This window comes from Silurus aristotelis, assembly GCF_946808225.1.
Source record: "Silurus aristotelis genome assembly, chromosome: 6".
NCBI lineage: Eukaryota > Metazoa > Chordata > Actinopteri > Siluriformes > Siluridae > Silurus > Silurus aristotelis.
In genome coordinates, this window is record NC_139579.1 from 18254465 (window position 1) to 18277502 (window position 23038).

General features: G+C 38.6%; 2 protein-coding genes across 4 annotated transcripts; both read left to right on the top strand.

The window, feature by feature from the left end:
• The first annotated feature begins 73 nt into the window (after positions 1-73).
• zfyve28 (zinc finger, FYVE domain containing 28) lies at positions 74-15249 on the top strand. 2 transcript variants are annotated; one of them, XM_083543643.1, is made up of 14 exons: positions 74-512; positions 4375-4515; positions 4627-4764; positions 4937-5139; positions 5921-6010; positions 6291-6380; positions 6492-6593; positions 6902-8305; positions 8555-8647; positions 8857-9011; positions 10740-10856; positions 10946-11047; positions 12202-12305; positions 12422-15249. In XM_083543643.1, the coding sequence occupies exons 1-14, from the start codon at positions 474-476 to the stop codon at positions 12551-12553; spliced, it is 2910 nt and encodes a 969-aa protein (XP_083399769.1). In that variant the 5' UTR covers positions 74-473; the 3' UTR covers positions 12554-15249. The 2 variants fall into 2 exon arrangements, with proteins under 2 accessions (XP_083399769.1, XP_083399770.1); XM_083543644.1 differs by having other exon boundaries at positions 115-512; positions 8860-9011.
• Positions 15250-15700: 451 nt separating this feature from the next.
• nt5c1ab (5'-nucleotidase, cytosolic IAb) lies at positions 15701-22726 on the top strand. 2 transcript variants are annotated; one of them, XM_083543747.1, is made up of 7 exons: positions 15701-15958; positions 16045-16231; positions 17640-17807; positions 17959-18088; positions 18480-18602; positions 18680-18864; positions 19669-22726. In XM_083543747.1, exons 2-7 carry the CDS (start codon positions 16130-16132, stop codon positions 20032-20034), a joined length of 1074 nt encoding a protein of 357 aa, XP_083399873.1. In that variant the 5' UTR covers positions 15701-15958; positions 16045-16129; the 3' UTR covers positions 20035-22726. The 2 variants fall into 2 exon arrangements, with proteins under 2 accessions (XP_083399873.1, XP_083399874.1); XM_083543748.1 differs by having other exon boundaries at positions 15701-15944.
• The last annotated feature ends 312 nt before the right edge of the window (positions 22727-23038 follow it).

Here is a 23038-nt window from a genome sequence, read left to right on the forward strand (position 1 = left end):
CAAATGAACGCCTATCAGAAAATAGACTGCAGGAAAGTACGAGCCAATCGTAGAGCTTTATGCGGGCTGTGTCGCGAAAAAAAAAATCGGTTGGGGGGAAAAAACACGTTTTGTGAAGTGCGGCGCTGATTCAGGTGGATGCCACTTCCGCAGTTGTCCTCTGTTGGTTCGTTAGCGGCTTGTGGAGCCGCGGAGTCGCTTCAGCTCAGACATGAGAAAGGAGAACCAGCCGGGCGTCGGGACCAGCGCGGATCGGGAGCGGGTTCAGCGCTGCTGCGTGTGTGCGGTGGAGTAACACTGCTAGGCTGGATTTCCTGCACTTGTTCAGCCCCGCTGTTCTCCGAGCTGTGTGGACTGACAGAGCCCGTGTGAGCTTTGCTAGCGTCACTTAGCAGTGCAGGGTTTCTCTGGTGCTCGGATCGGGGTTTTTCTCGGAAGGGCACAAAGTATCGGGAAAGCTGGCGAGGTAGCCCATGATGAATCGCTTCCGAAAGTGGCTGTATAAGCCAAAGGTAAGTGTGACATGAATCCGGGACAGTGATTTCCATCCCCGCCGGTGTCGCGGCTAATAAAGCAGCTGGATTAGCTAAGGAGCGCTGCTGTACTGCTGTGATTGTCAACGGTGTGCTCAAGACTGCAGATCTTATTCATATAAAACCCTGGGAACTGATTAGACCTCGCGTGTATTTCGGCTCTTATTTTTTATTTTTTTTTACATTACACCATAAGGATGCGCCTTTATTTCTTGAGGGAGGGAATAAACCAGCGCACGAGCAGTGTGTGTGTGCACAGAGAGACGCTGGAGCTGTGCTCAGGTTACTGAAGTTCCGCTTGAGCGGTGCTCCAGTCTCCTCACTTTCCCTCAGTCCCACTGCATTGTTGTGTCCATCCTCAGCACCCAGGAACACCTCTGTCCTGTCCAACATCCTCACTAGATGATCTAGTTTGATCTCTGGTTGTGTCTCTTATGTGTAATGTAAAGAAAAAAAACAAAAAACAAAAAAAAAGCTAAAACATGTAAACATAATCCAATTATTCAGTCTATATATCTATCTATATCTATCTATATCTATCTATATCTATCATATATATATATATATATATATATATATATATATATATATATATATATATATATATATATATATATATACATACACACACACACACATATGTCTATGTAGGTTCATCTCCCAGTTGCTAAAATTGGTTGGAGGCTTCTTGTGCACAGATGTTGAAAAAGTACTAAAATGAAAATTGTTTCCAGGTTTAAAAAGGAAAGAATTCTGAATACATGTAGAAAAAAGTGTGTAAGACGCCAGTTTTAAATCTGTCGCATCACCTATATTATTTTATTTGATTTCATTTTTTGTATTAATACAATAATTCTAATGTGAATTTTTATTAATCCTCTTATATCCCAGTTCTGTTGTTTAAGTGTGTATGATAATGTTTAGACTAATAAACATGTTTTAAGCACTGTAAGAGCCATGCATTTCAGTGCATCCAGTTAACACATCATGCTTGTGATACTGAATAATTAAACCCAAAAGGATTGTAACATAAAATTAATCCTATAGTTGCTGAAATAGATTGGAGGCCTCTTGTGCAGAGCTCTTGAAAAGAGAATGAAAATCTACTGTCTCCAGTCCTGCAGACGTGTGCGAGACGTGTCGTTTTTAATCTGTTGCTTGCAGACATTCCCCCGTTTTAATTTTTATTTATTATTTTGCTCTAACACAATAATTTCTAATGCGTATCAAATTGATTTTGAATGATGATGTTCAAGCCCTTATAACATAACAAGTTAACTCGGTATGGAGGGTCTGTCTTGAATTCCTTTTTTTAAAACCGGTCAAGGAAACAGCACGACTCTTGCACTGCTCCAGGCCACAAATTTTATTCATTCATTTTTATTGGTTGTCTCTCCAGATCCTAAAATGAAAAGGAACATTTGGTTACAAAATTCTGAGCAAGATGGGTTTAAACATGTTTTTTTTTTAAATCAATAAATAAAATTTGTTAAATTAGCATAATATCAAACTGAATATAGGATCAATTTATTTAGTAACTAGACTTTGCATAATATTTTTGTATTTTTAAGATATATTTAACAAGACATATTTGACATATTTTGACACATTTAACCATTCATGATAACTAGTAGTACAAAAAGAAATTCTTATCAGTGTAATGTAAGTGAAATGTGCTTGCACATATATTTTACTTTTTAAATTTATTTACACTTAAGCAGTCATCTTTAGTTTCCTCTTTGACTGGAGCAGTAACATGAGGTGAGAGAGAGGGCAGATATCCATAGTCATTTATCAACATGGGGAAGATTAGCGAACGCACGAACAAAATGAGATAAATGGGTGCTGACCTTCATAATACAGGTCAACGGCTGTTACCTTTGTTACCGAGGGTGCCAATAATTCAGAGTCTGACTGTAGATCTATTGCCATTATTAATCTGGAATTTTGAATGGAAAATGTGGCAGCAGGAATTCGTCATGTCCTAGTAATTAGTTAATTGTTTGTTAATGTGCGAGCCTGATTTTGAGTGCGGGCCTAGACGGATGTAGTGACGATCAAGGACTGATCGAGACATATCGTTTGTTTACATGTCCTGCTTCAGTAGAATCCTGTAAAAAAAGAATTTGCATCACAGCTCGGAAATAGACTTGGAGAGCATGACCTCATCAGAGCATTACAACAGGAACATTTCGCCAATTGGTATTTCTGAAAGGAATCTTGTTCGAGCTGTAACAGTGTAATGGTTCACCAGGGTTCCGGTAGGAGTTCAGAGTGGAGTAACATACTACTTACCATCAGATCTGATTTAATTTTAGCACAGTCATCTTACTGGTGAAATTTTCAATGTGTGGCCCAATTCAATAAAGCTTTTGGGTGAGTCCTTATGTTTGTGCGTATAGCGTAGCCTTATTTGACCTGACTTTGCATCTCAGTGATATGATATGCGTCTAACAGCCCTGCTCTGACTTACCGTGTGTAGTGCTTACTAGAAATAAGAACATAATACCTGGATTAAGAGTCATCAAGCCTTACTGTTTGAGTCTGACGGTTTATTAGGTTAATAGTTGAATCGTCCAGGTTTAATAAGGGGTTCTGAAAATTTGTCACTTGAGACCAGATTTGTATTTATTTATTTTTTTACACTGAAAACCCTTAAACACATAAAAATGATATGATGACTGAGCAACAAACAACAGCAGCAATGTTACAATGACCTCTGGTCAACCACATTAGATAATACGTCTTTCATGTCACTGGCGGGCTGAAGTGTGTGTAATTACACAGTGTAGCACACACTTCTGACGTAAGGTGTACAGTCCAGGAGATAACAGATGATGAAATGTGACCTTCTCTTCGTGAATCCCAGGCTGAACAAACAACATTTTCTTTCAAGTGGTTTAACTGAACAGAAGTAGTCCCTCTTTAGTCAGATATTTTTGCAGTCATTTTAGGACTTCAATTGCCAGAAACAGTTCTAAATTCACATCTTTAGAACAGTTGATAAATTCAACAAAAATGAATGAATATTCAGTGTCGCCCATAGGACGATGGGTTCCTCTCTACATTTCTGAATTTTAAATATATATTCAGAAGCTAATCATTCCCTTAGTCTATTTTTTTTAATACAAATTTATACACATAAAATTGAATTGAATTCTATGATGGTTAAATCGGCTACACTATGCATTTTCAGGGGTTTGTATGGGTGAACAAATCTGCTTATCCATCTCCACACCAGGGTGTGTGCCAAACATGTGATTTAACCAAAACCAGATTTTCTTCAAAATATAAGAAAGCTGTTCCCTGCTTTGGGGGAAAAAATAACCAAATCTAAATATTTTAAACAGTTTTGCCAACTGTATCAGCAGAAATCTGTGTGGTCATAAACGAGTGCTTCTTTTAATTAAGTAATGTGCACTTGTATGACCCTAATAGCTAAGAAGAGAAAACCATAATAATAGGGACAGCATTCCATAAGGCTTTACTGGTTAGTGTGCAGCACAAAGATGTGAAAAGTTTGTTGGAATAATTTCTGGAATGTTCCCCTCCCACACCCATGATGCACTGCCTGGAGAATGTTCCTTGTGGCTTGTGGAATGTGGCAGAAGAAGGCCAAAGGTCTGCCTGTGGTTCAGTATACTTTTTAATTTCAAGTTTGGTATCTTTTTCTTCCATCATGCAGCAGCTTGTATTTCTTGCTAGTCTTTAATTCTCAACAATGTTCAGCACTAAACAAACAACTGGGTAATGGATTGTAGTCACTGTTCACATCTAAGTAGATCGGTTTTCCATTCACTGCTCCATGACAGACTCTGTGTCTTCCTGTTGTGTGGTACAGAGGTCGGACCCTCAGCTACTCGCCCAGTTTTACTACGCGGATGAGGAGCTGAATCAGGTGGCCTCAGAGCTGGATAGTCTGGACGGCAGGAAGGACCCTCAGAGATGTACACTGCTCGTCAACCAGTTCCGCTCATGCCAGGTCGAGTGTGTCATCTGCTTCTCGCTGCAGGATGATCCATGCTGGGTTTATGTGTAATCAGTGTAAACATTAGACACACTCGCTGACTGTGTTGCTTTTACTCTTTTGTAGGACAATGTGCTGAATATCATAAACCAGATCATGGATGAGTGTATACCAGAAGATCGAGCAAACCGAGACTTTTGTGTAAAATTCCCAGAGGAGATTCGTCATGACAACCTTGCAGGACAGCTATGGTTTGGGGCAGAGGTACATTCAAATGTACATTGTACATCTGGAACCATTTCAGAAGCTTACATTTAATGAAAACGACCTAAGAAGGAGTGCATGTTGTGGGCTAGCCATAGAGTTATTGCTCAGCAGTTTAAGTCGTGCTTCTTCCAGTTAATTATATATATTCTTACACTGCTGTTGTGTTTAGTGTCTTGCAGCAGGATCAATCATCATGAACCGGGAGATCGAGAGCATGGCGATGCGCCCACTGGCCAAAGACTTGACACGCAGTCTGGAGGAGGTGCGCAACATCACTCGTGACCAAGCACTGCGAGACCTTAACTTCTACACAGAGCGCATGAGGGAGGCGCTGCGCCAGTTTGACAGCCTTTTTGCCGAGTTCGAGCTCAGGTACACATAAATGTCTGCTTCATTTAATAGTATAATTAAAAAATTTTTACTTTAAACTTTTTAATTTTCTGAAATGCCACTGTTATTTGTTATAAGGTGTTCACAATAAATAAATTAATAAATCTAATCCTAGGTTTACATTGTTTACAAGTGTCTGTTACACGGCGTGTATCTAAACAGTAGCCTACCAAGAAAGTCATTGTTCACTGTCTTCCTCCTTCCTTTCACAACAATTTCTCTCAAGAGTTTTTCTTTTGGCATCGTCGTGTGTTTTCTCGCGATGTCGTGCAGCTCAGAACACAGGTGAAGTGTGTTTTTTCATGTCCGGTTGTTTTCAGCATGACGAATGATTCGCATTTCCTGTAGACAGTCCGAGTGAGGGGCAGGTCAAACGTCTGAGGAACATCATCCATATTTATGATGTGGTGCGGCCCGATTCAGTGGGAGTGCATCTGATTTAATATAAAAAGTTTCATTGGTTCGCCTGAACCTGTTCGGCAATTTTATTGGTCTAATTTTATGGGGCTCAGTTTTTGGCTTGAAGTTTGTGAAACCGAGAAAAACCCAGGAACAATCCATAAATTAGCCGCTTCATTGTTTAAGCCGCGAGGTTTAAAGCAGTTTATAGTCCAGAAAATACGGTTAATACTTTTTTAACAGCACAAATCTCAGAGTTGATTTTTTTCTTATAACAGCAATTGTAATCGTTAACTAAGCCACATTTGTGTCTGTATTGTGGGGTAATTAATCTGTGTGTTTTGCTGATTGTGTTGTATTACAGTTATGTATCCGCCATGGTGCCTGTAAAGTCTCCTAAAGAGTACTATGTACAGCAGGAGGTCATTGTGCTCTTCTGTGAGACTGTAGAAAGGTGAGTAACACAGAAATATAAAACAAGGTTTGATTTTTGAAGTCTCAAATATCTTCTTTTTCACTTTCCTACTGCATCTCTCTTATCTTTGAAACTTTCCAAGCAAAAAAAAGAAAAGGAAAACAGGCATTTACTGGAAATGTGAAAAAAGCATTCATGCAGTTGTGGTCAGTCTAGCCTTGCTTTATGAAATCGAATCAATCAGACAGTATATAGTACAAACAGAATCTACTGTTTGAATTCAGTAATTCTGAATGTAGCATCTTTTCTATCTATCAAGGGCCTTGAAGCTTGGCTATCTCACACAAGACATGATCGATGATTATGAACCTGCTCTCATGTTTACAATCCCTCGACTAGCTATCGTGTGGTAAGCAATCGTCTTTTCTCGTTAACTACCATCTATTAATTGAACTGTAGGCTCTTTTTATTTAGAAAAATCGTATTTCTGATTTTTGTTACAATTTTGTTTGTGTTTTAGCGGACTCATTGTGTATCCTGATGGACCTCTTAACCTGGAAAACAAACCAGAGGACATGTCTGAACTCTTCCGACCTTTTCGCACATTACTGAAAAAAATTAGGTAACATTTTTCTGTATGTTAAAACCAATACAAGACTAAACAGTTTTCCTCTTGGACATTATATGGTTACGGTATTTGTAATACAGGAATTGCATTTATATATTGGCTAACCTATGTAGAACATAGTAATTGGGGTGTAGCTTTCTTCTCTTGCATGGCCTTATATCAAAACTTATGTGCCTATGAGACTTTCTGTTCTCATAGTTCTAATAACAGTGTGGTTTATTGGGCTCTGTGGTTAGCCACTTGTTTTCATCACAGTACAGCACAACATACTTTTAAATGATGTTTTTGTGGTTTTGATGCAGGGACCTTTTGCAGACTCTGACGGAGGAGGAGTTAACGACGCTGGAGCGGAATCTGTGCATCTCACAGGATGGGGAGTTTCCTGGAGACCCTGTCTCCTCTACCCCGGAGTCTGCCACCTCAGTCAGCTCCACAAATCAGTCAGAGGAGTCCCAGAAAAGAGAAGAGCAAAAGGATGGGGAGAGAGTGACAGAGCTGGTCCTGTGTTCCTCCCAGTGTGAAGAGGATGATTCATGGGAGAAGGACCAGCAACAGCCGGATGTCCCAAATGAAAGAGAAGAGGACTCAGAAGTTGACCTGGCTTGTTCCATGCAGTATGACGAAGAGGAGATTGAGCAGCTCAACATGATGGTGCACCGTGTTGGTGATCACATGTCCACACTGCTCTCACCTCCAAGCCAGAGGCCATCTCCAGCTTATTATCGCCATAAAAAAAAGACCAGTGTGGGCAAATCTAGTGTCGGGGAATCGTGCACATCTTCAAGCACTGAAAACTCTCCACATCGAGCTCCGGGCTCCCAACAAGAAGAAGATGAGCGGGTCTTCTTCATGGAGGACTTGGAAGGCAGTGGTGGAGATGCTGGAACTAGCTCAGGGGAAGTCCGTCAGGGACAGCGAGTCTCTCCTATTGTGAACCTCGGCTCGCTCAAACCCGTCAGGCCAGAGCCTACAGTTAACTCCACCTGCAATGGGTGGATGACAGCCTGTCAATCAAACGAGGATGATGATCAGAGCAGCCAGGATAAACTTTGCCTGTCTTCTGAACTTGCAGGAACCTCAGAAACATTACCACTTGTAAATGGCTGGGAGGGGCAGCTGGACGGAGAGGAAGGAGAAGGGGTGGGACCAGCCGAGGTCATTGCTCACCGGACAGGTGGGATGAAGCTGTCAGCCACTGTGATCTTTAACCCACGCTCACCTAATCACCCTGAGTTAGTGGTTATACCACGCACAAACGAGGGAACTGCTCATCGCCTGCTCAACTCCTGTGTGTGCTGCACTACCGGATGTGTCGATGCTCATGATGACTCCGCAACCACAGATACCACCACTGGAAATGGGAATCTGGAATTTAGCAAGTGCAAGCTTGCCATCACAAGCACCGTTATCCAGTCAGCAATGGGTGCCTGTGGTACAGGGAAGGGAGATGCACCTTTGCCCCTCCCACCTCCACCCGGCTCACAACAATTGAAGGCGGATGATGAGGACCAAGAGAGAGGAAGGCTTCCTTATGCTCCCTGTTGTGAGAAGTGCCTCGCCAATAGCTCCAAGCTCTCGCCACACAGAGACACTGGAGAGGACGAGTCCAGAGAAGGATACTCTCATCAGGAAAGTGCTTGCCCAGTAATAGCTAGCTCTGCAGCAAAGGATAAACAACCCAAAGAAGACTGCAAAAATGACTCCAGGTTTGTGTATGTTTTAGAAAGCTAGAGTACAAGAAGGGACCGATTTATTCTTCTTTATATTTTTATATTATTTCTCTATTTCCTTTTTTTCCCCCACTCTATTTCAATATTGTTGTGTTGCTTTTTGTTTTTATTTTATTTTAGAATCAAATATTGAATCCTTATTCAGTTGTTTTTGCTTCTTTTCTTTTTTTTTTTTTTTTTCGTTTAACCCTCCACCCTTTATTTTCCTTGATTGGTGGGCTGCAGTTTACAGGGATCCCCTCTCAGTTCAGGGAGCAGCAGTGACTGTGAGAGTGTATCTGTCACCACATGCAGTCTATCCAGTTCATGCACACCGAGGTAAATATAATTTGGCCCAAAGTGCAATAATGACAATGCATCCAATTTATTTACTATGTTTTACTTTATTACCGCTCTTTTTCTGCACTACATCTGACAAAATGTTTCGATTGGAAAGTGTGTTAGTTCCCTGGTTACATCATGTTTTGTCTATCCTTCTTGAACATGTCCATTTTGCCTTATATTTCTTTTCTCTGTGGTTCTGTCAGTAGTTTGTCCACCAGCTCTGAGATGTCTGAGGAGCTTGATCACCAGGAGCTTCAGCTGGCACTGCAGGCTTCTAAACTGGTTGCTCACAACAAAATACGTGCTCGTTTCCATAGCAGTAGTGACCTCATCCATCGTCTGTTTGTCTGCATATCAGGTAAGTGCACGTGTATATTATACCCCGTATTGTTTTGGCCAAAAGTGTCTCTAAACTTGTAAATAAAATGTACAGATAATAAAAATGAAGATGCTAATGATAATGTCAGTGTATATAGTGAAGATATAGTGAAGGTCTGGTCCATTCCCTGTATACTCCACTGTACATAAATGAAGGGGCATGTAGCCTGATCTTCCTATTAAAATCTTTAACAGCTCTGAGTTTCAGGGATGAGTGTATATTTGCACTTTCTCAATATTTGAGAAAAAAAAAGAAATGTGAATAGCATATTGTTTTTTTCTGTTATTTAAAGTTAACACGTGAGTTGAGACTTAGAATAATCGTTTCGTATTGGGCATGCTATCTACATACAGCTAACTAACATATAAAATGTTTCTTCCGTATGCATTTTTTTGAAAATATGTATTCTACATTTATGCACAAAAAAATTTAAGCATCACCCGATTCAGTATCCAATAGCTGTATGTCTCACTGACAATTGTAGCCCAGTGTCACTGTAAATACTAAAGGCATTTTTCTAAAAAGCATGAAAATACCGAGCCCCGTCTCTCACAGTGGATAATCTCAGGATTATCTTTGAGCGTGAAAAGCTACAAATAGGCTGTGTCAACAAAATAAAGGGGACAAGAGACTGATGAATTGTGATTGTGGTTACAACGCAGCTCAGTAAACAGTTAGGCAGTAACAGGCAGGCAAAAATAGCTTAGAGGTTTTTTCTTTTTTTTTTTTTTTTCCTAAATCAGCAAGTATCATTACAGTTCAAGGGTTCTTTATTATAAATAAAGTGGTTGCACTTTCAGGACATCGTGTCTCATTGCACAGGCAGAATCATGATCTTTTTTATAAAATGTCTTTAGTGTATAAAAGCAATAGAATTGGCTGTTCCAAAAGACCTTCTAAAAGGAATGTATTAATTTTTTTTTTTCATTAAAATCTTGACTAAAATGTACTTTATTTGCACTGCATTTCATTGCTTCTGTACTTGTACAAGGACAAATTGGGAATCTAACTGAATTTCCTACTTAGTTTGGTAGCGCATATACAATGTTGGTGCTCTTTATTGTCCATTAATCTGCCTAAACTCTTTAAATGGGAATCAAATGATTGACCTTGATATAAGCACACTATATTAATTTAACATGCATTGTTTGGTCAGAAGTATGTGGACACCTAAAGATCTAAACCAGATGTGCTTGTTGAACAACTCTGTCCATAACCATGGCCATTAACATAGATTTAGTCCTTTTTTTCCCCTATTATAATAACAGATTTAGGATGAACCGATCTGCCGACTGTGCACTAAGCCTCCTTGCCTGACCTCACTAACGCTCTTGTAGCTGAATAGGAAAATTGCCACAGTCACAGTCTGTTCCACAAAATGTTGTGGAAAGACTTTCCAGGAAAAAAAAGTGTTCAGTCAGGTTGAGATCAGTGCTTTGTCCAGGCCACCTCAGTTTGCCAGCCTTCAAATCCTGTCATCCTGTGGTGTTGACATGCTGAAACAGGTTCGAGTCGGTCATCATGTCTTTTGGACATATAGTGTGTTTTGAAATGCACCTCTGTAGATTGTAGATCTCCATTTTTATAGCAAATATACTGGGATCCATGCATTTGTTGGTTCTTTTTGTGTGTTGTGTTTTGTTTTTTCCCCCTGCTGATGGTTCACTCTTTTTCTTCTATCGAACATTTTGCTTTCGTTGTCCTCAGGAGTGGCTGATCAATTGCAAACAAATTACGCAAGTGACCTAAGGAGCATCCTGAAGACGCTGTTTGAGGTTATGGCAACAAAATCTGAGCAAGGGGACAATGAGAAGCAGAACAAAGGTGAGTGAGCGTGAGAATGAATAAAGCCTTGTCTGGGTTATATACTTTGTATAATTGATGCGATACTTTAACTGATCTTTTCATTGCAGTGCCGAGAGTAGGAAGTGCTGGATTAGAAGACTGCGCTCTTTGTCAAGAGACCATGACCTCATCAGAACTCGCAGCGAAGGCTCGAGACGGCCAGTTCGAAGGTCAGTAATGTGTAATCCTCATCCTGCAGTCTTCAGTGTTTAAGAGGATGTTACATTAGAGTACAAAAGTCCTCCACAATAAGGAATTTTATTTTATGCTTAATGAAAAAGCATTACAAATCGAATTTTCTTTTTTTGCAACGATGTCTTTTAAGCTTTATATGTACTTCATTCCAAAATAAAAGAGTCATATTAAACTACCGTATTTTTCGGACTATAAGCCGCTACTTTTTTCCCACGTTTTGAACCCTGCGGCTTAAACAATGAAGCGGCTTATTTATTTGTTTGTTTTTCCTGGTTTCACAAACTTCGAGCCAAAAAATTAAACCCCATAACATTAGACCAATGAAATTTCCGAACGGAAACGAAAAAACGCACCTCACCTGTGTTCTGAGCTGCACGGCATCGGGAGAAAAAACTTTTTTTTTAAACGCACGACGATGCCAAAAGATAAACTCCCGAGAGAAATAGTTGTGAAAGGAAGGAGGAAGACAGTGAACAATGACTTTCTTGGTAGGTTACTGTTTAGATACAAGCCGTTGTAGCGCGCTGAGTCTGGGTCATGGGAGAGCTCACTAACTCCAGTTACAACAGAAATCATATATAAGCACAGACAGGTTTCCAAAACTCTTGCTTTTTTTTTTTCTTGGCAACAGCGTTAAGGGTTAGTCAAAGAAACTTAGAAATGAGCAGCAGAAAATAATAAGGAAATAATCCTTGTCTGGCACACACACAGTAATACCGGGAAAATGCAGTTCCCAAAATACCGCTATGCTCCTAAAGGAAGCGCAACATATTTCACCCGTTACACCATGTGTAACGTGTCTTTCGTTAAAGCCTGTGTAAAGTACATTAGTGTAGACACCTGCGGCTTATAGACAGGTGCGGCTGATTTATGTTCAAAATAAAAATCTTTGTAAAATTCAGTGGGTGTGGCTTATATATGGGTGAGCTTTATAGTCCGGAAATTACGGTATACATGTTTTTTTACTATTCGAATTCATACACAGGCGAGGACCTGCAATTAATGTTAACATTTAACAATAGAATGTCCTGCCTAGGTTTAATGAATGGCTAATGTTATACTAGTAAGTTATAGCTTCTGTTTAATGTGCAGGGCTTATAGTACAGTTATTCTATTGTTTCTCCCCTAGACCCCCCTGAGTGGGTTCCTGATGAGGCCTGTAACTCCTGCATCGCCTGTAAGGCTCCTTTCACTGTCATCCGAAGAAAACACCACTGTCGGAGCTGTGGAAAGGTGACAGCCAGTCCTACTCTTTATTGTTGATCACCTGCATCAACAACAAAACTTTCTGATGAGAGGCATATCGTATGTGTATGAACACTGTGTGAGCTCTGTTCTGTCTATTGCAGATCTTCTGCTCCCGCTGCTCTTCACACTCTGCTCCGTTACCCCGCTATGGTCAAATGAAGCCTGTGAGAGTGTGCACTCACTGCTACATGTTTCACGTCACACCTTTCTACAGTGACAGGACTAGTGTTTGACCATAACCCTGCCTTGCACCAACATCACACATGGACATAAGCACATTTACCATGCAGAGAGATGAAAATGTTTAGCGAAAGCTGCATCCCCCCCCCACTCCCCCCCTCCCCCCCAATGGTTGAGTTTGTGCATATGCACAGATGCGCACATTTATTTAATTATATTTAAAGATATATAAATATTCATTGTAAATATAGATACACTACAATATTCAAGAGAAGCAACCCTGAGCAAAGAACAAATTAGCTTTGAAGTACCGATTTATGAATAATTAAAAGTTTTAAATGCTTATTATCAAGCATAATGAGAAATGGCGCCAAAGTATTTGCTGTAATTTTCTTATTGGCAGAAATTATGATTGTGATCAGAGGTCCAATCTTAGGGACTCTCACTCAGTGATTTTAGTTAGGTTTAAAAAAAAAAATTACATTATTAAGTCTTTTGCTAATACTGATTTCATTTAATAGTGTCAGAAGTTCAATAGGGCTCAGATTCTTTACTGAATGTAAACCATGACGAACACGTGAGCAACTGTGACGAGTATAAAGACAATAATATGAACATTATTTGCACCATTGATTATGCCAATAAGTGGTCGTCATTATCTACTGACGAGGGTTTTTTTTTATTATTATTATTATTACTATTCAAAAAGTTTATTTAAGAAGAGATGCTGCTCTCTATAATATATAAAGTGAGGCTTTAGAATATGTTGAATGGCTGAAAAAGTTATGTATATAAGCTGAAGTGGTTATGTATCTAATAAATGAGAAGATTCTTCTTTTAAACTCTTAATAGCAATGAATGTGTAACTATATAAATGCTTTTTTTATTAGTATTTACTGAACTGGAAAGAAATCGCCTTTTACAGCAATGTCCGGTCCCTCAACTACTCATTACGACAAATCTCTCCTACCTTTTCCCAAACAAACTTGGTACAATCTGAGATTTTGTAGTATAATCACATGGATTATGATCTTTTGCATGCTTGTTAGCAGTTCTTGAGGTGAGCATTTCTGAAAACACACTCATTTTAACCAGTTAATAAAGAAAAAACACTTGATTTGATCTGGGCATTACACAGTGCTGTAAGAATAATTTCTCAGCCCTATTTTTGTAGAAGTGAACAGTCTTCCCCCTACCTCATTTATTTCCCTCTCAGTATTTTACCACCTAACCTCAGCTGCCTGACTTCCGAAAATAAATCTCTTACAGGTATGTGTTTCTTTATGACACTTCTCTATTGCCCCAGATTTTATTGTTTGTTTTTGTTTTACCAATCAGAAAATGCACTTTTGTGGTTTTTGTGCTTAAATCTTTCACTGTCAAATATAATCATAATCGTCATAAACAGCAAGCTGTTAAAATCCAGTATCAAAAATAATAATTTACGCATAGATTCTACTGTTTGTATTCTTATTAAATTCATTATAAGCTATTAACTAATTGTAAACTATAATGCTGTTTGCATTCCTCTCATTAGTTCTAAGCAAATGCACTTTTTTTTTTTTTGTTGGCAAATCTTTGGCCGAAATCCTTTCGAACAAAATCGCTATTCTTGTTTCTCGGTTTCATCCAGTTGCCTTCTTGTTCTTCACTCTTTAAGAGTTTACCTCATTGTCAATACCTCTACACTTATAGAAAGTTCTGAGATTTGACCGTTTGACACACTTTAGGATATGAATATTTACACCAGAGTTTCATATTCTGTTAACTCCATATTATATGTATGAGGTTTATTAGTCTTAATTCTGCAATGCTCATGTAATATTGTAACAGTATGTAATATGCTAGCTATTTCCAGCCCATGATAGTTTGTGAATCTCTTGCTTTTTTCAAACACCAATTCCGGTATCCTCAATGTTTGAGGCTGTGTACCAGCAGTACTCGGTGCACGGTGTACATCAGTGCCTGCTAAGTCAAAGCTTTAAAATGTAGTACCTCTTAACTACTCAGTTGGTTATGCTTATATTATTTAATGAGTTATATATTTTCATTTTCAGCTAAATAAGCTTTTTTTGTTGTTTCCACACAGCTGGGCAACCAGTTGTCTACTACTGGAGTCTAGGGGAACAATCTTTTGCTAGGAAAACTGCATACGATTGTTTACATTAGTTGCAGGTATGGCTCAAAGCGTGAAAGGCTCCAAACTTAAAAATCATTCGATAGCTGGATACTGCAGTCCCATAAAACATTACTTCCCTTCTAATGTTGTTGCTGCTCTTCAGGTATATTACTGTACTTTGCAATGATGCTCGGTAAAGGTTCATCTTTCTAGATCAGAATACTCAAATTCTGTCGTACGATACAACCAAAAGTTGGGATCTTCCCATGGTAGGTTTTTTTTTTTTGTAAATCTAGCTATTGACCTGGTGTGTAAGAAGTTTGACTTTTCCCTGTCAGCAATCCTCAGGCCTCAATATTTTGTGGTCACTTTGCATTGAAATTAAAGAAGCTTTTTTTTCTTTTACAAAGAACAAAAATGATGATAATATATATAAATGTACAAATAAGGTTTTTCTGTATAAATGACCTGTGAGAATTGTACACCCTATTTATTCAAAGCTTGTTTTTATTTTAGTATGGCTGTTTTAATTCAATAAGAGATAAAGGAGAGCTTTTCGAAGTCATAATTTGAGTATTTGTCATGCAATGAAAGTAATAAATGACCCTATTCCATTAAAAAAAAAAAAAACAGCGAAGCTTGTTCTTTTTTTTTTTTTTTTTTTACATCCTTTCAGTTTGAAGATGCTCATTCTTGTTCTTCTTAATTCTTATTCTTACTCTTGTTATTATATGCAACCTGAGGATGTTGTGTTGTGCAAAGTTAAAAGCATAGTTTGAAATGTTTACCTCTTCTGTCTAAAATTTGGGATTATAAAATGCCTTGTGATTATGATGCACACAGTGATCGGTCACTTCGGCTGTTTGGTTCTGCTGTGACATTCAGTATTTTTCTAAGCTCCACATAAACAAACCACATTTTCATCTCCATTATTACCATAAGAAATGTAAGCAGAAAAATGGTCCAATATACACTATATACACTGGATATTGGGGAAAAAAATAGCATGAGAACATTAAAGGTAAGTGATGGGTGTTGCACAGAAGAGACTTGACAGAATGACGTTGCGGTACAGCCTGCTATCTGTGGTTGTCATGGCAACATTTATTCTATCTGTACTGGCAAAGGTCTTCAGCATCTAAAAATAAAATGGCGCGTCATTACGAGCACACAGCCACAGCAGAATGATGCCTGTTACAGACATGCTGGACATATTTGCTTCAGCAGTGTGATGATTGAAGGAGGTGCCAGTGAGATGAGTGACCTCTAATTCAGAAACAGTAAGAGTATGCCTCAGGGAAGGAGTGAAGACACACTCAGCACCAGTAAGTCTCCTCTGGTAGGTTAATGGGATTTTTTTGCACTGAATTGTTCGCTGCACACTCTCTGTATTGATCACCATCCCTCTATCCACCCTGCCTGTAGAGGCTGGGAAACACTGTGGTGCGGATGAGATTACAAAAGACAGGGGTAATAGTGTGTGTGCCACGAAGAAGAAGCTACTACAAAAATGAGTGTCCATGATGGACGGATGGCCAGCACGAACGATGACGCATGTCTGGAAGGCGTGAAGCTGCAGAATCCCTCAACCCCAACTAAGAAACCTCAATCTGTAAGTCAGAAAGCAATTGCTATTGTGAAATAGCAATAATTGATGGATTCATTTTAATGTTATTGTTTTCTTATGGATTATTGTAGGCTTCCTATTTTTTTTACCAATCTTTTTAGGCAATAATTGATAATACATTTTTTGATAAAAATTATTCATTTCATGTGTATATTTTATGTTGAGTCATTGTGATGGTCAGACACAAATGTAGCTCTTACTGCAGGATAGTGAACAGATGCAGCACTGCAACCAACAAAAACATTGTACTGAACAGCAACAGGAGCAGTTATAGAGCACAAGAGTAATGGTAGAATATTAATCATGTTGGCGAGTGGTGTTTGAAATATATACATAAATAAAAAGCAGAGAAAAAACGGACAAATCCTGGATCATGTTTACACCACAAAGGGATATGATATACCATGAAACGATGTGGAGTTTTGCTGCTGTTGTTGTCATCATCAAAATGAGTCATCAATACAAGAAACGACTCAATATCCATGCAGTTCATTTAGGCGACACACTTGACTGCTCGTACTAGATCAATAGAAACATAAAGTAGAAATGGTTGTTCTGTATTCTCTGTATTGTACTTCAAATGACTGATTAAAACAAATCACGTTATTCTAAAATTAGCTAACGATGATATAAGGCTGGTCAAAAACAACAACAAAAAATATCGATGTTTTACTTTCTTTAATTAATCTGTCTCTCGTTGTTACAAATCCACACAAGTATCAAATAGATATCTTTTTTTATTGTGTGAATTGATCAAACATTTGGTATTATGTTATTAAAGTGGAACAGTGTAAGGTTTAATGTTACTGTTTCAGTGCATATGAATTATTCACAGCCCACATTTAGTCCATTATTGTTATTTATTCTGCTGTGTCAAGCAGATTTACAGAATAAATATAAGTCAAGTCTGGGTAAAATAGCTCTATAACTCTTTTATCAACAGTCACAAAGCAGCTTGGATGTAATGCAAATTTATATTTTCAGTATATCCATATGAACAAGGCAGGAAGGAAGCTCCCTAAGGTGATGGTAGGGCTTTTCACACTTGGAATAGTGGGTCATTCTAAACTCTGGGTAAACCTAATACTGGGTTATCTTGTTTCACAGGGAACCAAACTCAGAAAGAAACCCATTCTCTTTGTGACACTGTGTAGTAGATTTATAAAGCATTAATTTTACATTAACTGTATATTATACATGTGTGTTGAAATTGTGTTTAATATAAACATCAGTCTTTATGATAACTGCAGCAGTTCGCAGGTATCCAGTTGAGATTTTCCCCTAAATCAAGGACGTAAACTGATTTTGAGAAACTTAAATTTACTTTAAATGAGAGAAATGATAGTTACATTATTGAACTATTGTAATCAATTATGTCATTTTCTGTGTTAAGCCCAATCCTGAAAATGCCATCACCATTGCTGTGTCATCACGCGTCCTCTTCAACATGGACCTGGAGCAGCAGATCTTTAACCAGAAGGGCATGGAGGAGTACCTTAAATACCAGATTGAACATGAGACTGAACCACTTGCACCAGGACCCGCTTTCCCTTTTATTAAGGTCTGAGATTAAAATCTACCGTCACAGTCGACATTCATTTAACAAAACATTACTTAATCTCACAGGAGTACTTGTTTAGTTGATTTTCCCAATGCAATGATGAGAGATGACACAGATGCTATAATGTGTGCCTTTTGTGTGTCACCTGCAGGCTCTGGAAGCAGTCAATGTGCAGCTGAGGGAACTATATCCAGACAGCGAAGAGCTTTTTGATGTTGTGCTGATGACTAACCATCACGCTAATGTCGGACTCAGACTCATTAACTCCATCAACCATCACAGTAGGTCAAAGCTCTGTTAGACAGGATTTCACCTCTGTCTTCCGTTAGCTGTTTATTAGCTTTCATTCTTTTTAAATGACCTTTGATAGGCATGCTAGTGGTTTATTCAGTGTACAGTCCTTAGAATAGAAAATACAGCAACGTGAAAACCCTGGATTATTATGTTGCATGTGATTGCTGAGGACATGGGGGATGGTGTGTGTGTGTGTGTGTGTGTGTGCGTGTGTGTGTGCGTGCGTGCGCGTGCGTGTGCGTGTGTGTGTGTGTGTGTATATAGGGATTAGATGTCTGCCATTGTACACTTTATTTTGAGATTGTCACTACTACTACTACTACACAAGACTGCACACTTTATATTGGTTGGTGAAATAAATATTTTCTTCTCTGGTAGATCTGTTCATCGAGCGCTTCTGCATGACTGGAGGTAAAAGTCCAATTGGCTACCTGAAAGCCTACCACACCAACCTGTACCTGTCTGCTGATTCCAAGAAAGTGATAGAGGCCTTAGAGCAAGGTGAATATCAAAACAAAAAATTAACATTTTCTGCCTGAATTGTTGAAACATAATTTTTGCTCTTTTGGTCACTAAAGGTATTGCAGCAGCCACCATGTTCAAACGAGAGAAAGCGGCGGAGGTGTCTGAGACACAGCTGAGAGTGGCCTTTGATGGAGATGCAGTGCTGTTCTCAGACGAGTCGGAGAGAATCTTTAAAACGCAAGGCCTGGATAAATTTTTTGAACACGAAAAGGCTCATGAAAACAAGCCGCTTGATCACGTAAGACAGTTGAAGCACATGGAAATTTATTACCATAAAGCATAATTCATTATACCATAGCATTGTTGAATTCTTTATTCTGATTGGTCAGGCATGGAGGTAACAGTTGTTCTAGATGCAAGACAAATATTTTAATAAATTTTTTTAATGTGCTCTTTATAATATGTTACTGATTTTGTAGATTTTGTGTATATGATTTTCTGTGATGCAACATTTAGCTTTCTACTATCAATAGATTGAATAAGTACACTGCTTTGTTTTTTTAATAGTTTAAAAAATTTAATTCATTGAAGTGGTTATTCTTTATCATACCATCAAATTGTTGATTTATTTGTTAAAATATTCATTCATTCATTCATTTTCTCCCGCTTATCCGTAATTTGGGTCTCGGGGGCAGCAGTCTAAGCAGGCCCCCGCCTTTGACTGCTGCCCAATCCTCACAGCACCGTCCCTTACGGTCCCTCCTGCAGGTGGTGAGCCCACGGGAAGGCGGCCCCACGTCACTCCGACGTCACGGACCTTGATATTTCCCTCGTAAGGGACCCCCGGAGCATAGAGGGTTAAGGGCCTTGCTCAAGGGCCCAAGAGTGGCAGCTTGGCGATACCGGGGCTCGAACCCCAGACCTTCCGATCGGCAACCCAGCGCCTTAACCGCTGGAGCCACCACTCCCCCTTGTTAAAATATGTTTTCTTTTTTTTTTTTTGCTTACATATTATTATACAGTTCTGTTACTGTTGGCTATTTGGTGAACCATGTTTACATGAATGCAAATTCAGAAATACAGTTTTATCTTTGTTTTATAGGGTCCACTAAAAGGATTCTTGGAGTCTTTGGGAAAATTGCAAAAGAAATTCTCTGCCAAAGGCCAGCGTATGGACTGTCCCATCCGCACATACCTAGTGACTGCTCGCAGTGCAGCTAGTTCAGGTACGCGTGCTCTGAAGACCCTGCGTTCCTGGGGCCTTGAGCCAGACGAAGCTCTTTTCTTGGCTGGAGCACCTAAGGGTCCAATGCTTGCAAAAATCAAGCCCCACATTTTCTTTGATGATCAAATGTTCCATATTGAAGGGGCTGCAGAGCTGGGAACCGTGGCAGCTCACGTTCCTTATGGAGTCGCCCAAAAAGTGCCATTAAGGAAAAAAACAAAGGACACAAAAGAGTTTGATTAAAAAACAAATTGCTGCATTGCTGGCATGAAATATATTTTGTTTTGACAGAATTTTCTTTTAGCTGTTATGTTTATCAGAGCAACATATTGTACTGTACTGTATAATGATTAGAATTGAACATTTGCAGTACCTAGATTTATATTATACTATATTCTAACTTTGTTAGCAAACCAAAATCTGTGAAATCAGGTATAGATAAAGATCAAGAGGATCAAGCCATATACAGTGGTGTAAAAAAAGTGTTGGCCCCCCTCCTGATTTCTTATTTATTTGCATGTTTGTCACACTTTGATGTTTCAGATCATCAAACTAATTTAAATATTAGTAAAAGATAACACAAGTGAACACAACATGCAGTTTTTACTTGAAGGTTTTTATTATTGAGGGAAAACAAAATTCAAAATTACATGGCCCTGTGTAAAAAGGTGTTTGCCCACTAAATCTAATAATTGGTTGGGCCACCCTTAGGAGCAACAACTGCAATCAAACGTGTTTAAAATTACGGTCACACTCGTAGGGTTAACACAACGAAGCTCCTTTATTGAGAACCTTGTTCATCCATAATGTTCCAATGTGCTTTTTTTCTATCCAACCACCAATGCTTACGCATACATCTGACATCATCACTACGGATACCCATTTATACAAATGCTTGTTAAACATAACAGAACATTAACCCAATGTCCTACAAAGTGTTTGCAATAACTTGCAATGAGTCTGTTACAGCGCTGTGGAGGAATTTTGCTCCACTCATCTATGCAGAATTGTTGTAATTCAGCCTCTTTGGAGGATTTTTCGAGCATGAACCACCTTTTTAAGGTCATGCCACAGCATCTCAATAGGATTCAGGTCAGGACTAGGCCATGCCAAAGTCTTCATTTTGTTTTTCTTCAGCCATTTAGAGGTGGACTTGCTGGTGTGTTTTGGATCATTGTCCTGCTGCAGAAATCAAGTTCGCTTCACCTTGAGGTCACGAACATATGGCCGGATATTCTCCTTCAGGATTTTTTGGTAAACAGCAGAATTCATGGTTCCATATATCACAGCAAGTCTTTCAGGTCCTTAAGCAGCAAAACAGTCCCAGACCATCACACTACCACCACCATATTTTACTGTTGGTATGATGTTTTTATTCTGAAATGCGGCATTACTTTTACGCCAGACTTAATGGAACACCCACCTTCCAAAAAGTTAAACTTTTGTCTCGTCAGTCCACAGAGTATTTTCCCAAAGTCTTGTGGATCATCAAGATGTTTTCTGGCAAAACTAAGATGAGCCTTTGTTATTTTTGCTCAGCAACGGTTTTAGTCTTTGAACTCTGCCATGCAGACCATTTTTGCCCAGTCTCTTTCTTATGGTGGAGTCATGAACACTGACCTTAACTGAGGCAAGTGAGGCCTGCAGTTCTTTGGATGTTGTTGTGGGATCTTTTGTGACCTCTTGGATGAGTCATCTTTGTGCTCTTGGGGTACTTTTGGTCAGTTGGCCACTCCTGGGAAGGTTCTCCACTGTTCCATGTTTTTGCCATTTGTGAATAATGGCTCTCACTGTGGTTTGCTGGAGTCCCAAAGCTTTAGAAATGGCTTTATAACATTTTTCCCGACTGATAGATCTCAATTACTTTCTTTCTCATTTGTTTCTGAATTTCTTTGGATCTGGGCATGATGTCTAGATTTTGAGGATCTTTTGGTCTACTTCACTTTGTCAGGCAGGTCCTTTTTAAGAGAAGTCTTGATTGTGAACAGGCGTGGCAGTAATCAGGCCTGGGTGTGGCGGGAGAAATTGAACTCAGGTGAGATAAACCACAGTTTTCACACAGGGCCATGTAGATTTGTATTTTGTTTTCCCTCAATAATAAAAACCTTCATTTAAAATCTGCATATTGTGTTCACTTGTAATATCTTTTAATAATATGTAAATTAGTTTGATGATCTGAAACATTAAACGGTGACAAACGTGCAAAAAAATAAGACCACTGTATGTTTTCCTGGCTGAATAAACAGAGTGAATTTTATTCAGCAAGGGATTATAATGGATATACTATATGGGCCTTTCAGGTACTACTTGGTTGTTTAAAAAAGAAAAACAGTCTGTCCTCTTATTTTGTAAATTAATATAAGTAAAGGCTTCCTGCATAAATGGAATGCATGATTTTGCTGGAAGTTTTGTTTAATGGTCATAGATAAAGTTTTTCCTGTGTGACATGTAAACTGCTTGTCCTTTATGTATATTAGATGCTGTGATGCTGTTTTAGGTCTTTTTGATAAGTGTGTGAGTTCAGTATGTTTGGTAAAAACGGTGTCTGCATGTGATCTCACATATGCCAAATTTTGTTTCTATGATGTACATTTGTATTAACAATGTGACAGAAATGTAAAAGCCTGTGAAAGATTTTCTATTTGCTATAAGCTCTAGGTGGACTAAAACCAAAAAAGAGCTTATGGTGTTCATTTCCAGTCACATTTATAGCCAATTTCTCTGAATAGGCAAAAATGATTATTATTATTTTTATTTTTTAAGCCTGGACAGAATACAAAAAGACACGTTTACAGTATTGGAAAAACTTTTTTCTCTATGTGCAGAAAGAAAAAAAAAATACTAAATATAAATAGAATATATTTAAGACTGTATAATGCAAATGAAAAATGTTAGATTTTTTACAAAAATAAATAGATGCTCTTATTCACTTAAACATCATTTTGTGTATTTTTTTATTGTTTATTTCATTTTATTTTAGTATTGACTATTTACTATATCTCCTACAACTTTAAATGTGGTTTTTTTTCATGTTAATTTCTCTCTTTATGCTAAATGTATACACTATGTGGACAAAAACATGTGAACATTTCATCATACCCTTATGTGGTTCTTTTGTAATCTGTTGCCACATCGGTTGCATGCACATGATCGTCTAGAATGTAGAATGTTTCCTTCACTGGAACTAAGAGGCTAAACATGTTTTATCATGACAATAACACTGTGTAAAACACAAGTGCTTATGAAA

What these genes read in the sequence shown, in the direction of transcription:
- nt5c1ab (XM_083543747.1), top strand. Translation starts at nt 16,130, where the DNA reads ATGAGTGTCCATGATGGACGGATGGCCAGCACGAACGATGACGCATGT. An exon ending in CCGCTTTCCCTTTTATTAAG is followed by an intron (nt 17,808 to 17,958) that starts GTCTGAGATTAA and finishes TGTCACCTGCAG; the next exon opens with GCTCTGGAAGCAGTCAATGT. An exon ending in AAAACAAGCCGCTTGATCAC is followed by an intron (nt 18,865 to 19,668) that starts GTAAGACAGTTG and finishes TTTGTTTTATAG; the next exon opens with GGTCCACTAAAAGGATTCTT.
- zfyve28 (XM_083543643.1), top strand. Translation starts at nt 474, where the DNA reads ATGATGAATCGCTTCCGAAAGTGGCTGTATAAGCCAAAG. An exon ending in AGTGGCTGTATAAGCCAAAG is followed by an intron (nt 513 to 4,374) that starts GTAAGTGTGACA and finishes TGTGTGGTACAG; the next exon opens with AGGTCGGACCCTCAGCTACT. An exon ending in TTCTGTGAGACTGTAGAAAG is followed by an intron (nt 6,011 to 6,290) that starts GTGAGTAACACA and finishes CTATCTATCAAG; the next exon opens with GGCCTTGAAGCTTGGCTATC.